The 14797-nt window shown below is 46.6% G+C and overlaps 1 protein-coding gene across 1 annotated transcript in view; it reads right to left on the bottom strand.

Annotated features, from left to right (window-relative positions):
• Positions 1-2905, bottom strand: part of LOC142794794 (uncharacterized) — a 5392-nt gene extending 2487 nt beyond the window's left edge. The window contains exons 1-2 of the mRNA XM_075885952.1: positions 2804-2905; positions 1707-2656 (exon numbers count right to left, since the gene is read on the bottom strand). Of these exons, the coding sequence (XP_075742067.1) occupies positions 1982-2656; positions 2804-2905 (777 nt within the window). The 3' untranslated portion in view covers positions 1707-1981. The remainder of the gene's footprint in view (positions 1-1706; positions 2657-2803) is intronic.
• Between the last annotated feature and the right edge of the window lie 11892 nt (positions 2906-14797).

The raw sequence follows: 14797 nt of genomic DNA, 5'->3' as shown, positions 1-14797 counted from the left end.
GCGTGTGCGTTCATTTGGAACGCTGATCGCGTACAGCAATCAGGGCCAAACCTCATAAGCGCGAAAATGCACGCGACAGCGACGAGCGACGCGACGTAGATCGTCTTTGCGCGATCAGTCGCTAGCGCAGGCAAACCTCATTCACGCGACGGCTTCGGCGAGCGAATTGCACTGTCGCTGGCATGAGGCCGTCTACTCCCACCAAGAAAACCGCGTAGCAAGCGGTATGCAATTTAAAAATAAGATATGTTGTTGTGTAATGAAACGGAAAGTGTTTATGAATACCTTGCAGTCCTTTTTTTTTTATGCACATGCGTAAACATTGCGTTATTTCTTGTTGCGCACACATGACTCGGGCAGTATCACGTGCAGGGGATCCGTGGCGCATCGGCGAAGCAAAACAACTATGTAGTCTTCGTCTTTTCCGGTTTCTCGCTATTGGCTGCTTGAGCCCAGCATTTCCGGGCGATGAGCGACGGTTTCCAAATCTGGAGAACCAAGTGATCGCGCGAAAACGAGCACGCGACACGTCGCGCGAACGCCCTGTTTCGTCGCTCATAGCATCGCTCGTCGCTGTCGCGTGCATTTTCGCGCTTATGAGGTTTGCTCTTCACTTTCCATTGCGGTGCGGAACGCACATGCCTTACCGGGCTACTTCGCGTAGTTGTACATGGGCAAAAGCCCCGCCTCCGTAGCTTTCCCTTCATTGTCAGGTTGTCCGCGAGTGTAGTTCTAGAAAACATATGCGACTGTTAAACATGCGCCTGTGCGTACATTGTCTGTACATATCGTCAGCGTAACTTCGAAACGTCTCGCAGAATGAAAAAAAAAAAATACACCAAAGTTTCCTTCTTTCCACATGCATCGCATAACATCGATCTCTATGGTACGTGGGGCCTCGCGGATTCTCTTTCAATTTGTACGTTAAACACGCGCTTGTGCAAACACACACAAGAATGCACAAAAAGAGGATGTGAGGTGGTGGGCGAGGGCTTTCGGAGCCTTCACTTCCTGAAACAAATTGACAACGCCCCTGGGCAATGGCGTGCTCTGAATTCACGTGATGCTCTTCACGCACGTAACCTCTTGGCCATGGCTAGTAAATGATGACGTGACCAACTAAAAAAGTATCCGCTAATGCCTTAGCGACATCCCAGAGTATGACTAGCTTGACCGCGTCTGATGCTAGGGAGTGCGTTTCACCCTTGGACTGCCGGACAAAACATGCTCATGGCACGAATGCAACAATCTGCCGGTTAATTGATAAATGTCAAATAATGTCTTCCGGGCCTGTGACTTATTGCAAGGCCATTCCGCTCATAATAACAATGATAATGAATGCAGCAGTTTTGTTTGTTTGCGAATTTTTTAACTGCAACGTGTGTGTTGGAGTAAATTTTCGAATACTAAATTTTATGCTCTTGCGTTTTCCCAATGTGATGCTGTAACTTGCTGTTCGCAAAAGTCAATTGCCTGTGCATGACAGTCAATAAATAATAAATTTAATAACTTGTCATCTATAGCGTTTTCGAGATGACTGTCTTCGCTTCAGCTTTCTGCGTGGTTAGACGCCAAAATAAAATAAGCTGTAGGCTGGACGCACCAGCGAGACAAGCTTACGTAACCACCTGTGCAGCTCTGAACGTTAGGCACAGACGTTTTCGGGTAGACGGGAACAAGCATAAGCTAAATAACAAAGTTCATACCTTTCTTGCTGCGAAGCTTGAAATTTATCAAATGTAAGCTTCTTCAAGGTCTTGTTCACCGTCAGAATCCTACACAAAGCTGAAATCCCGTTCAGCGGCAGTTCTAATCCCTCCAGCAGAAGCCATTCCAATGTGTTGTTCTTCTCTAGAGCATCTAACCACTTCTCCATGCTAGCGTAGTCGATCTCAACGTTCTCTATGCGAATGCCGCGAAGGTGAAAATTCTTTCTCAGTGTTGCCTCGGTAGCCTGGCCACATTCGGCATCGATACAACTTTACCCCTTCAGCCAGAGTTCCTGCAAGACAGTGTTTCCTTCCAGTGCGAGGAACAGTGCTTTGGGCTCGGTGGCTGAATCCGGCAAGACCAGAGCGAGTGTTGTCAACGTGGGGTTGTACTTCAGAGCCCTGGCCAACAGAAAAAACTGTGGTTCGAGGACAGGGCCGACAGAGAGCTTGTTCAGGGCATCGGAGGTGCGCACAAGCTTCCCAACTGTCTGCGCATCCGGTAGGCCTTTGATGAAATCCATGAGCGAACAGATCCTCAATGTCTCGCACTTGACGAGGCTCCCGAGCAGCCTGACGATGTTGCGTGGCACATTGTTTATGTTGGTGATGTCGAGCGTCTTGATTGAGCTCGCGTTGCGTCGTAGAAGTTCCTCGACTTCGGCGGCGAACTCGTGTCTGACCGAGCGCGCAGTGATCCTCACCGTCTCGAGGTCAGTGACGGCGTCGATGTCTCGCACGACCAGGGCGACTGTAGGACGTTCCTCGATTTCCAGACGATGCAAGCTTCGCCTATCTCCCGTCGAGGGACGCAGGCGAATCGGGAAGGGTGTCTCCTCCAGTGAGCGGCCACACGGCAAGGCGCAGGTAGCGCGGAACTCTTCAATGCACCGGTGTTGCGCGAGATGCCAAGAAACTAGAAAAGATGCTCGTCGAGCGGCAGTCGTCTACTTGCCTACGGCTTTCCCCCGTGGTATCGACTGCAGGCGCAATCTTCCTGGCCCGGTCTTAATGATTTCGAAAGCGAGTTCATGCAGCGCTTGGTTCCAGGCTGTCAAGTCGGCATTCAGCCAGCACTTCTGCTCCGAGTTCACTGCGTCACACTTCCTCTTGAAGTCCAGTTGATGGTCCCACAGGCCAATGTTGATAACGTCGTCGTGCCTACCAAGTGCTCCGTTCCTCGTCGGGGCAGTCATCGTTCCACAGTAGGCACTACGGCAGCGAACGTTCCTACGCTTCTCGCAGACGCGCGGCTGTCTCGAGCTCACGAGCGCCAAGAAACGACGAAACACTTTTAGCAGACGAGGCTAGTACCCACAACCAGTATGAGCATCCCTTGGAATGTGTGGTATCGGGTGATTGTGTGCACAGCTAAGCCTGACAATGCGAAGCTGCCCAAGTTCTTGTTATTGCTATGACTTCGTTCATATCCGCTAGCTTTTGTGCATGGAGCGGTAGATCACCGGCCGAGATGATAGTCTTTCATGGGTGCAATCGCGAAACAATTCCTTTTCCGATGGCAATGCTTTTCGCGCTTGGTCAGTGGTCAGAAAACGATCCGTCCGCGTTATGAAAGCGATCAGCCAGCCGCTAATGGTGGATAAGAAAAGCATAGCATAAGGCATCGCTCCACGATAACACCCCGTAGCGTAGAAAAACAAAAAAAAAGGCTTTACCGTACGTGGAACAGCGGCACGTCATGCGACGACGCAGGTGACAGATGTTCCCTTTAACAAATGATAAAGATAAGCAAACGGGCCATACTTTGCTGTCAGAAAGAAGAAACTGTTGGCAAGAGACGCAAGCATGCGGCACAATACGCGAACATGCGCAGTCGGGTGCGGGCAACGCCGACGCACGACATCGTGCGATTAAGAAATGCTTAAAAGTTGAAGCCCCTCTTGCGTGGTGACGTATATGGGCTGTACAGTAAGTGTGGGGAGGGGGTGCTGACTGCTTGTTCTTTTTTATGCAGCATAGTGCATTAAAACCGTTTACTGAATGCCCTTGCTGCACAAAATATCCACCTCTTGAAGAATGGTTGCTATGCCGGGTTTAACGTCCAAAAACTACCATACGATTACGAGAGACGCCGAAGTGGAGGGGCTCCGTGAAATTCGACCGCCTCGAGTTTTCTAACGTGCACCCAAATCTGAGCACATGTGCCTACAGCGTTTTTGCCTCCATTGAAAATGCAGCCGCCGCCGCCGGGATTTGATCCCGCAACCCGCGGGTCAGCAGCCAAGTACCTTAGCCACTAGACCACCACGGCGGGGCATATCCACCAAGATGAAAATGCTATTCATGTTGCTGTTCAAGCCACTGCTGCTGTTGTTGTAGAGTAGAGCAGACCCTAAAAATCGTGGCTCATACCCCTACACGGGGATTGTACGCGAAGGGTTTTAACGCGATAGCATTAAAGAGCTCGTTTCGCAGAAATTCTGGAGCCGGCATCGTTGGTTGTGAGCTGAAGATCATCATCTTGTCCGTCACTGAAAAATGGATAAATATGCAAATGAAATGAATAATAAAAATTTCCGTATCTAACTGAGGATCGATCCCAGGCCATGTGCGGGGCAAGCAGGTGTTCTACAACGCAGCTACGCGTCTTTGCATTTAATTATAATAAATACTATGACAACCACGCGTCCGCTGAGAAATACCTTTAAAAGAACTTCCTCTGCTCGGAAACGCAGTGAAAATGAAGTTCATGCTTTCCAAACACACGTGTCCTGTATACAGGCTTCACAATACAACATGTAACATTGCAGCAATATTGCACAAGCGTATGCACTTGCCATCGGTTGTCGAAACATGTGATTACGTTAAAGACTTCGTGGTTTAAAGTTGACTGTTAATGACGAAGTAACACACAAATATTACTGTTACAAAGAAGGCATTTCGTGTATGAAATGTACATGCAACAAAGAGTAATGCAATATTCTCTGAAAATTGATTGATTGATTGATTGATTAATTGATTGATTGATTGATTGATTGATTGATATGTGGGGTTTAACGTCCCAAAACCACCATATGATTGTGAGAGACGCCGTACAGAGGAGGGCTCCGGAATTTTCGACCACCCCCGAACGTGCACCCAAATCTGAGCACATGGGCCTACAACATTGCCGCTTCCTTCAGAAATGCAGTCGCCGCAGCCGGAATTCCAACCCGCGACCTGCGCGTCAGCAGCCAAGTACCTTAGCCACTAGACCACCGCGGCCCCGTTTTGAAATCAAATTTTGCGTCTTTCCCTCTGCCACAGCAGCTACGTTTCTGGTAATTGGCCTCTCGAGTGAGCCAGGAGAATCTTGAATAATTTTTTCAAGATAATTTTTTCAAGGTTCAAGTGAACGAAAATGCTTGTGCACAAAACTTTTTCTCTGACTAGGCCAATAAAGCATTTTTTTTTACTTATCGATAATTTGAGCGTCTATTTTATGAAGTGACTTTGAAAAAGGGAAAAAGGAAGAAATAAGCGCAGTTCCGTTACTGCCTCTCTCGAAGGAGGGCACCTCCACAATCCTGCGCAGATGGGGGAATTGGAATTAAAGGAGAGGAGAAAAGAGGCAAGAGAAAGGTAGAGGGAAAAAAGCGCATTCGAAGTGCGAGTCACGCGCGCGCAAGAAGACCCGTATGTCACACGCAGTCGACTCAGATTACCACCAAAAAGGCCGGGGGCACAGTGATGTGCACGTTTTAACACGGGCCAGGGAAGAACTCACAAAGTGCAGTTGGTTCGTCCAGGAAGAGGCCAAACCGATTAGCCATGGACTCAAAGGCGAGCAGGGGCACAACACGAAAATTGCGCTCGTGGGAGCCAACTCGGAGGGCCCTGAGCGCCATTCGAAGTCCCAAAGCAAGTCCAGTCAAGATGTCATTCCTGGTTTTGATGTCAGGTTTCTGGGACGTCGAGGTAGCGGGCTCAGTCGTCGTGCTTCTGAAGACGGCGACAGGAACCGGCGGTTGTGAAAAAGCGCGCGGTGTCTGCGTCGTCGTCGAGCGCTTTTGGACGACGGTAGGTGCCGGCTGAGTTGTGCATGAGGGCGGGGCCGTCGTCGTTGTAGTGGGGACGACGACGGGCGCAGTCGTTGTAGGACGAGGGATGGCCTCCGAGGTCGTGTCGCCGGTACCGGCGAGCGCATCTCGGATGGAGTGTCTCTTGATGATGGAGGCCTTGCTGCCAGGCGTCCTAGCGTGCTGCAGGGCTTGGTGGTGAGTCACGGTGCCGTCGGTTGAGGCCATGATGACCGCGGCCCTGCGATAGAGGAGGAGGATTGAAAGAGGAAGGACAGGGAGGTTACCTGCGATAGAGCTGCCAGGCTGGACAACGCGGCTCGGTTGCAGGGTGTTTCCAGCGACAGGTTGTGCAGCGAAGGTGTGCTGCACACGATCCTGGGGCGTGCTTGATGCCGCAGCGCAGGCACCGTTCGTCTCGAGAGCAGGTGGCGGTTGCGTTCCCGAAGCGGCCGCAACGGGAGCACTGCAGGGGCCTGGGCTGGCGGGGTCGAACAGGGCGCCCTTGCTTGTAAAGCAGTATATCCGGTGGGACGGCAGTCCCAGCGAAGGTGAGGGTGAGGCAGTTGCCTCTGCGTACACCGGACACGAGGGGAGCTGGTGAAGCAATGTTGTCGGCGAGGTCTTTGAAGAGGATCGTTGGGTCCACTCCAAAAACCATGCCAACACAGGTGTTCGGGTCGAGTTGTTTGGCTCGAACCTTGGTCTCGCAGATCGTCCCAACCTGAAGTAGGGCGGTCAGATCGGCGGTAGGGTGGGTGTCGACAGCACCGGGGAAAGGGCGGCAATGTGATGGCTGCTAACTTTCTGCGGCTGGGTTTTCTTGGAGCGTGCCGGCTTGGATTGTGCCTGCTGCTGCTTTGTTGGCACTGAAGATGATGCCGGGGCAGCCACGACGGCATCCTGCTGTGGTGTTTTCTTCCGGTTGCCTCGCTGAAGCACTATATGTAGCCCTTAAAAGGGCTGCGCCTAAGAGCGCGGAGCAAAGATCGGGATAAGGACGGGAGCGCGAAAACACGCGTCCTTCTCAGTTGAAATCTCATCCGTCTGTCTATCTTATAGTACAAACACTCCATAAGAATCGGCGTTTTCCGTGTAGGTATATTCTGCGCACGCGCGCCGGCACCGATGCGGAACGCGCCATGACTTGTGGTGGCTAAAACGCGACGACAGGTGAGTACCAAATGGCATATGTTGTCACCACAGGTGTCACAAACGTGAATATGTCCCCCCCCCCCCCAAAAAAAACGGCGCCAGTAAAGGCCTCCTCGAATGCCTACTGGCACGTGGTGGGTCATTTTGGAGGCCAAGTACCATCCGTTTCGATTTCAAAGCTCACCACTAGAGGTGCTGATCAGACCAGGGAGAGGCCGATTAGTGTATATTTTTTTAGAGTTCTGTTTAACTGCATGTGAAATTGCACACGGGCCACCGACTTTATAGGAGCCCGCTCGCCCTTACCTAAAAAAATAAAGAAAAGAACATTAGTTCAATACACCTAGCAAAGATGCAACCAGGTGGGGCAATCGCCTGCAAATTTCGCTGGGCTAGATCCGCCGGCTATTTACGACGCCCTAACCCTAATGAGAGTTCAGTGATGCTTTCTTTGCGGATAACGTGGACGCCACCTAATGTCACACTGACAAGAATGGCTTCACGATGTGCCACCAAAACGGAAGCCATTGTGTGTAACTCTAGAGGCATGTCCCATACATTTGGCCAAATAATTCTCGTTAAATGAACATTCCGGTTACAATCTTTGTTGGGGTTAGAATTTTTATGTCAAACGGAAATTTCAGAAATGTTGATCATTGCGGAAATTTTTCTTGTGGGTTCCTACAGCAAAGACACGTTGATTCAAAACTTATGATTGCGGACTAACGTAAGAGGTAACGTCCGTTACTTTTTTTCATTTCTATAACGATGATGGTAACGTGTTACCTTTTTTTCAGAAGTAACGTAGGGTGGTAACACGTGATTTTATATATATTTAGTAACAAGTGACTTACGCATTACTTTTTTTCAGTAACGCATACAACACTGAAACTTAGAAATGACTGAAGTGATAAAAGTTTAAACCAGGTAGCAAGTGATGGGTGGCATAGCTTCCATGTGCAACAAACTTAGTAAGACCTAAGCATAATCTCAAAGCTTTACGAAAAATCACAAAGCTTTACTGAACCACCACCACAAAAAAATAATTAAGCCCATACCAGGCGTCGCTTGGCACTTTAACTTTGGATGCGGTGCTCGCGAGAAAAGGTAGTCCTGCCGAGGGAAATCATCATCATCATCATCATCATCATCATCATCATCATCATCATCATCATCATCATCATCAGCCTGACTACGCCCACTGCAGGGCAAAGACTTTTCCAATGATCCGACAGTCAACCCGGCGTTGTGCTTTCTGCTGCCACGTTATACCTGCAAACGTTTTAATCTCATCACTCTACCTAACTTTCTGTCTCCCCTTCGTGCGTTTGCCTTCTCAGGAAATCCAGCCAGTTGCCCTTAATGACCAGCGGTTATCCTGCCTACGTGCTACGTGCCCGGCCCATGCCGAGTGAGATAAACGAAGCTCAAGCTATAAGGAAATGCCAGCGCGACGGATCAGCGTTGCCTCATTTAGAACGGAATACAAGCCTTTTTTTGATCGGGAAGAAAACTGTCACAGCCCTTCGGGAGACTGCGTAAGAACGGAGAGACGAATGGCCGCCTTTCTCCACAGTCGTCTGCGAACAATAATCAAGCATTTGGAAATCGAACGCTTATTCCTTCCCGGGTAGCACGAGCTGACTAACGCAAAGGCAATATAAAAGTCTCAACGAGAAACTTCGAGACTCATCCAGCCGAGGCAATCCGTAGCCGTCAGATCTCAGAGGCCAAGATTACTTAAGAACGCAATCCAGACCTCATCTCTGTCTGCCAAGACAATTGAAATAGAAAAAATAATATGATAAAAAACACGAACCAGCTTTCATTTTCTTTTATTCGTCTCTTCGAACCCGTCTGGCAGTCTTTCAGGTGTGAGTAAAAAGGACAATGGTTTGAGACTATTCCGAGAAGTCGCGTGCCACTTACGTAAATACGTATCGAGATGAAAAGACGGAAAACTTTTGAGCCATATATTACTCGGTCCCTTTCAAAGGAATATTTGTTGTTGTTGTTGTTGAGGATGGTGGTGGTGGTGGTGGTGGTGTTTTTTTTTTTTCGCGACAGCACGTCACCACCGACCATCTATAATCTTTCGACAGAAAGTTTTGATATCAAGCCGTTTCACATCTAAGTATCTGTCTTTCAGCTGATGCGTGCGTCTGTCACACAATAGTGAGTACAGCTGTGACAGAAGGTTCCGGAGTATATATATGTCATGGCATTGTCGCGCTCACTTTATTTCATATTTGCAACTGTGGCAAATTACGCTTCCCTCGAAATCTGTGAAGATATGCGTCTTCGCAGATTCATCGTAAAGCGACAATAGCAAAACAATTCTTGGCCGTAAAAGGTCTTACTCTTGTTACTTCTGACCTGTTGATACGAATGCTAGATAGATAGATATTTGGGTTTAACGTCCCAAACCGCCATATGATTATTAGAGACACCGTAGTGGAGGGCTCCGGAAATTTCGACCACCTGGGGTTCTTTAACGTGCACCGAAATCTGAGCACACGGGCCTACAACATTTCCGCCTCCATCGGAAATGCAGCCGCCGCGGCCGGGATTCAAACCCGCGACCTGCGGGTCAGCAGTCGAGTACCTTAGCCACTAGACCACCGTGGCGGGGAAAGATACAAATGCAGGTCATCTTGACTATTCCTGGCGCTTATAATGGAACATTAGCTTGCTTTAGTTTAAAATCATTCCGCTTGCACCACCACGTTATAGAACTTGAACGAAATGTTAGAAAATGATCTAATGTGAATATCTAATGTGATGACGTCGCCTTTGAAGCCTGTTAAACATAACGGTAACCTAAAACTACTATATTTTTTCATCAAAGGATGGCACCTACCAGACTAAATGCGGTATGGCGAACATCAAAGGATGTTCGCCATACCGCATTTAGTCTGTGGTAAGTGCCTCAAAGAGGCTGCGTTTCGAGATAACCTCCAGATATCAGTGGAGATCTAAAAGCATCCCTCATTCATCGTAATCACGGTGCATTGAAAAAAGAAGCGTTAATATCTGAAAACAGCCAATACTATAATTTAATTGGCTGTACCTCCTTCGGCATGCATATGGCGAACACTGAACGCTGCTGGACACACTTTTAAGTGCGCGTGCGCTCGATATCATGCCTTCCAACAGCAGTTATTTTTGTTTGTGATTTATAACTCATCCTTTTGTAATGAACGAGAGCAAGAAGGTTATTCGAAACGTCATCTTTTGCTCTTTGGTGTAATTTCATTTGAGCTTTATTGCAGCCTGACACAATTCTTGAAGTTTATTATGCGTGCCCCCTCCAAGCTTCGAAGCAGGGAAGTACTCAAATGCATAACAGCTGGAATAGCATAGAGTTGAAACTAAAAAAAGAATGGGTGAATTAATAGGCGTATTTCGGACAGAAGAAAGCGTAACTTTAGGATTTAGGCATTGATGTAGGAAAGGAAACGCTCTAGCTGGTTAGTGTCATCTCGAAAATACCATCCTGCGAGGACAGTAGAGACTCCAGGAGATTGACGCTGGAGGGTCATCTGGTTACTTGTGCAATTTATTTTTTGAAATAAAATAAAATAAAATGATATAAAAATTGAGAAACGATGTGTGAAAGTGCCTGCTTTTTCTTAAAGGGCTACCACCATACATATATTCTGTATACGTAGATTACATTGAGCAAGTTTGAGGCCCCCGAACTGCTGACGATATATTTTATTTTAACAATATAATCAACTTTCTCTCCCCTTGTTATCGACATGAGCGTAGCATTAGTCAGTAATGGTGACTTCTCCCGCCACTGCGGCAAGTGGTGACGTTGTCACGTATGAAAACATGCAAAATGGCGGCTTGTGCGGCACTAGCGAAGTCATGAAGCGGATAGTCCATGCAACCGTAGTGTATATCCGGAGCGGGCGTGCGAAGAGAGGCTCACACCGTGTAGTGACGTCAGGGTACAATGGGACCAAACGGTAGCTTAAAGAAACATCTAATTGATTTTGCAGAACATCCTGAAACTTAAACAGTACGTTTTATGTCGACAACTTTTTGTTGGCCAAGTTGGTATAATTCGAGTTTACTTTAAGGCACAAGTGAACACGCCCACGTAAAATGACACGGGACAGAGCGCCACTAACTACTGCAGCTGTTAGTGACGCTCTCTCGCGTGGTCTTCATCGCAGGTGTATTTCCGAACAGATTGAAGCAAATATGAACGTTTTATATGGCCTTTCAAGGCCCTGGATTTTTGTTTGACGCAAGCAAATGGAAAATTTTCGTGTCTGTACCCGTTTGATGCACCCGTTAAGACAACGCACTGTAAGCGCAGAAGCATGCTGGTTTTGTCTCGCAGTAAGGCCCCAGTTTACGAAGACTAGCTGTAACTAACCAGCACATTCTCAAAATGTCCTGCTCACTACAGCTGTTCGAACAACGAAATTCCCCATACACTTAAAAAAAAAAGAACACAAAAACGAAAAGTGATAAAGCAGAGACGCTGTATCCGGTTCGTTTTCATTTCCTGGATTCTTCCGCTTAAGTCACTGAAGCGGAAGCAAGCGCTAGCGTCGCGCAATAAATGGCAATGAATGTTGATGTCCTATTCTTCCAGCTACTTCGTTCGGGTAAAATGCTGGCTTTAAAGCTGTCACAACAGTGTGCCATGGACAGCCTAAATGAGAAAATGTCGTGGCTACGACGCCTTATCCTTGGGAGCCGGAACTGGTGTTCAGCTTTTACATAGTTCAATAGTAAATACTCGACGTATGAGGCTTTCTTGCCGTTATCGTATGGCCCAGCCATGGCAATGATATCGTCGTCTGTCGTCATTGTCACAAAGAGTCGTCGTTCTCATCGTCGCATAGTCACGATCGTCTTAGTAATATTCATTCCTCTACTCCCTATAGCTAGGTTTTAAGTTTTGTCTTTGTTGACGCATGCGTTAGATTAGACCGTTTCATTTACTATATTGCTGCTGCAATGTCACCAGTTTCTAATTCTAATTGGTTCACTATATTTTACTAGAATTTTGCTTCCCATTCCGTTATAAATGTTACGGTTGAGGTGTTATCAGTGGAGAGACAGTTATCGTGCACTCCAAACCAAACTTCCTTAGTATTGCTTCGCCAATCACTGATTTACTTTTACGCTTTTGCACGTGGAGGGCACACAACAGTGAGTATTCATTTTTTATTGCTGTGGGGAGGCACACCAATGTTCATGCAAACAGTAACTTGTAACTCGGCGTCAAAACACCTTTCTCTCTTATATATATATATATATATATATATATATATATATATATATATATATATATATATGTAGTCCAGTAGATCCCCCGTGAGCGCTCACAACGTGGTTTATTTCGACGTTTCGGCCTAAAGTCTGGCCTCCATCAGGATTAAAGGTACAGTTTGTTGGTGCTCAGCTTTGTACAATCTCAAATCAGAGGGAAAGGAAAGAGGAGAAAGACAAAAAAAAAGAACAAAAAAGAAAAAAGAAAAAAAAGAGAAAAAGAATATAAGGTGGACTCCCCCCGGGCGCCCCCTTCCACTCTTCCTTCCACTTCCCCCTTCCCTTTCTCCCCTTCACCTTTCTGATGTCAGTGGTCAGTGTCAGTGGTCAGTGGTCAAGGAAGCATACACAGACCACCGACATTATCATTATCTATAAGGGGGTCAGTATTAGTAATACGATTAATCAGTTTTTTCAACGTTTAAAACTATGCTCATGTCATACAATTATTGATGTCAGACGGTCAAACGTTTTTATGCGTCTTTTAGATAACGTAAGCTTGTAAACATTGAAAACACCTAATTTCAAAGGGCTCTTTGCAAAAGCCTGATTATTAGTAACCTGGTTAAGCTAATGATTCGCAACAACTTCACCGGGGCGATACCAACGCTTACCCTGTCACTCAGCGGTAACTCTTAGCGGTCATCATGAGAGCTTCTACTTCTCGACCTTTGGAACTATCGCCGAACAGGTGAGCTTGACGGAAACAAACAAACAAAAAAGAGTATAACTTTCGGATATGAATACTTATATGAAGAGCTCTTGGGGCCGCTCGATTGAAGAAAAGCTCTTTTCGCGCATTCTTAATATACTCACATTTACGCAAATGTATTCGACATCTTCCTGCAAAGTTTTCTTGAAATGTAAACGAAGTTTTTTTTTACACCTTCCATTTGAATGGACCGCCTCGTAACTCGCTACTGAATAATTTATTTTGTCACCGTTTCTGAAAATGAAAGAAAATTAACGGCCACAAAAATGAGTACTTGCCGTGTATTTAAGTTCATTTATCGGCATGTGGTGTTCGGTTCACGAATTACGCTAAAAGCTCGGAAGTTATTTATGGCCGGTGAGTCAGGCCACCTGCTTCCCAAAAGAAGAAGAAGAAGAAAAAATTCCCAGATGAGGTAAGTTCAAACTCACGATGTGATTGTACCCTGAATTTTTTTATTTGCGTTATTTGACGTTATTTTACTTCTTTACGTTGATGTAAGTTTGTAATATCGGGCACCGGTAATCAAGTTGAACTTTTATTTTAACCTAATAAGCGCTATCCTTTTACTACTTCGTGTCCTAAGTGTCAAAAAGGTCACATAAACGTGTGTAGCGAAGTTAAAATGAACTTTAGTTTCGATTTGATTCATTGTTTTGACGTAAGTGCCATAACGTGGGAGTAGTGCAGGCGTAACCATGTGGCTCAACTGGAGCTTCACATGTTATTTATGGTAGACATCGCAACACTTCTGCATCCCTGTTTCACCTTTGCGTGATAACGTTTCCTTTGGCCAAATTTCTTTTATTTATGTGAGGTGCGCTTTGCAGTGATCATAGCAGCAAAGAGAGAAGCCTTTGTTTTTTCTTTGAATGGACTGTTGCGAAGGCCAACTGGAAGTTACTATAAGAGCGTATTGTTCATAGGCTTGGTTGCCAAGGAGCCAATGTATGCTCGTATGAATGCGCTTCTCCATACTTGTGTGGGAACAAGGGACAAAACAAAATGCAAACCCTTCCTTCTCCCTCTCTTTCACCCTCCCTTGCCCGAAATTTCATTATTTTTTCACTAATTCTCTGACCCCTCTTTTTCTGAGCAGCGAGGCTGTTCTAGCTCCACGTAAAAAGTCTGTCGTAATGCAAAATTATCGTCAGCATGAACCGACAGTCGCGCTCTTCGTCCTCTTAACCATACTCTGCTTCACTCCCAGAACATTTCCACGATTTGGTTAGTGCATGGTCCGGTGTATAGCCAAGGGTTGAGAGAAAGTTGGAAGAAATTGAGAGAAAAAAGTAAGAAAGAAAGCTCCTTTAATTAAAGTTAGTTAGCGATTGTTTATTTCAATATAAGAACACATAAGTGAACTCATGCTATCGTTTAATTCATTGTTATCGCTACCAATGCTTCTTCTTTCAGAAGAAACCTTCTTGTACTTTGTTATGTATAGGAGAGCACGAAAAAAAAGTGACGATCTTGCATTAGTATGGTTTTCAGAACACGCGCCAAGGAAATTTCCACGAGAGAGTACCGGTTGACTTCTGAGGAGCTCGGCGGTTAAGCTCCATTTCTCCGAAGTCTCGCGCCCCAATTGATCACTCTGACTAATCTATCGTTCTACGGCTTGAAAGCTGCTGCTGGCTTGACACGTGGCGACAGCGTGAGCAACACTGCGCGCTTCGACGATGCGACCACCCGACGGAACAGACTGTGGAAGCTCTTCTCGCGATGATTCAAGGATGAACAGAGGCAGATTTGGATAAATTAATCCTTGTGTATGGAGTCCCCTCGGGGAGCAATTAATTACGAGGCTGGCCTCTGGACGATTAATCCTGATTGAAAGTCGCTGGCTTGCGTTACGCCGTTAGAGAGTAACGGAAGGACCCTACGGAATTCACAAGAAGTTGACA

Source organism: Rhipicephalus microplus, chromosome 2, assembly GCF_043290135.1.
Source record: "Rhipicephalus microplus isolate Deutch F79 chromosome 2, USDA_Rmic, whole genome shotgun sequence".
NCBI classification, from domain to species: Eukaryota; Metazoa; Arthropoda; class Arachnida; order Ixodida; family Ixodidae; genus Rhipicephalus; species Rhipicephalus microplus.
This window is presented reverse-complemented; position numbering and strand designations above follow the sequence as displayed.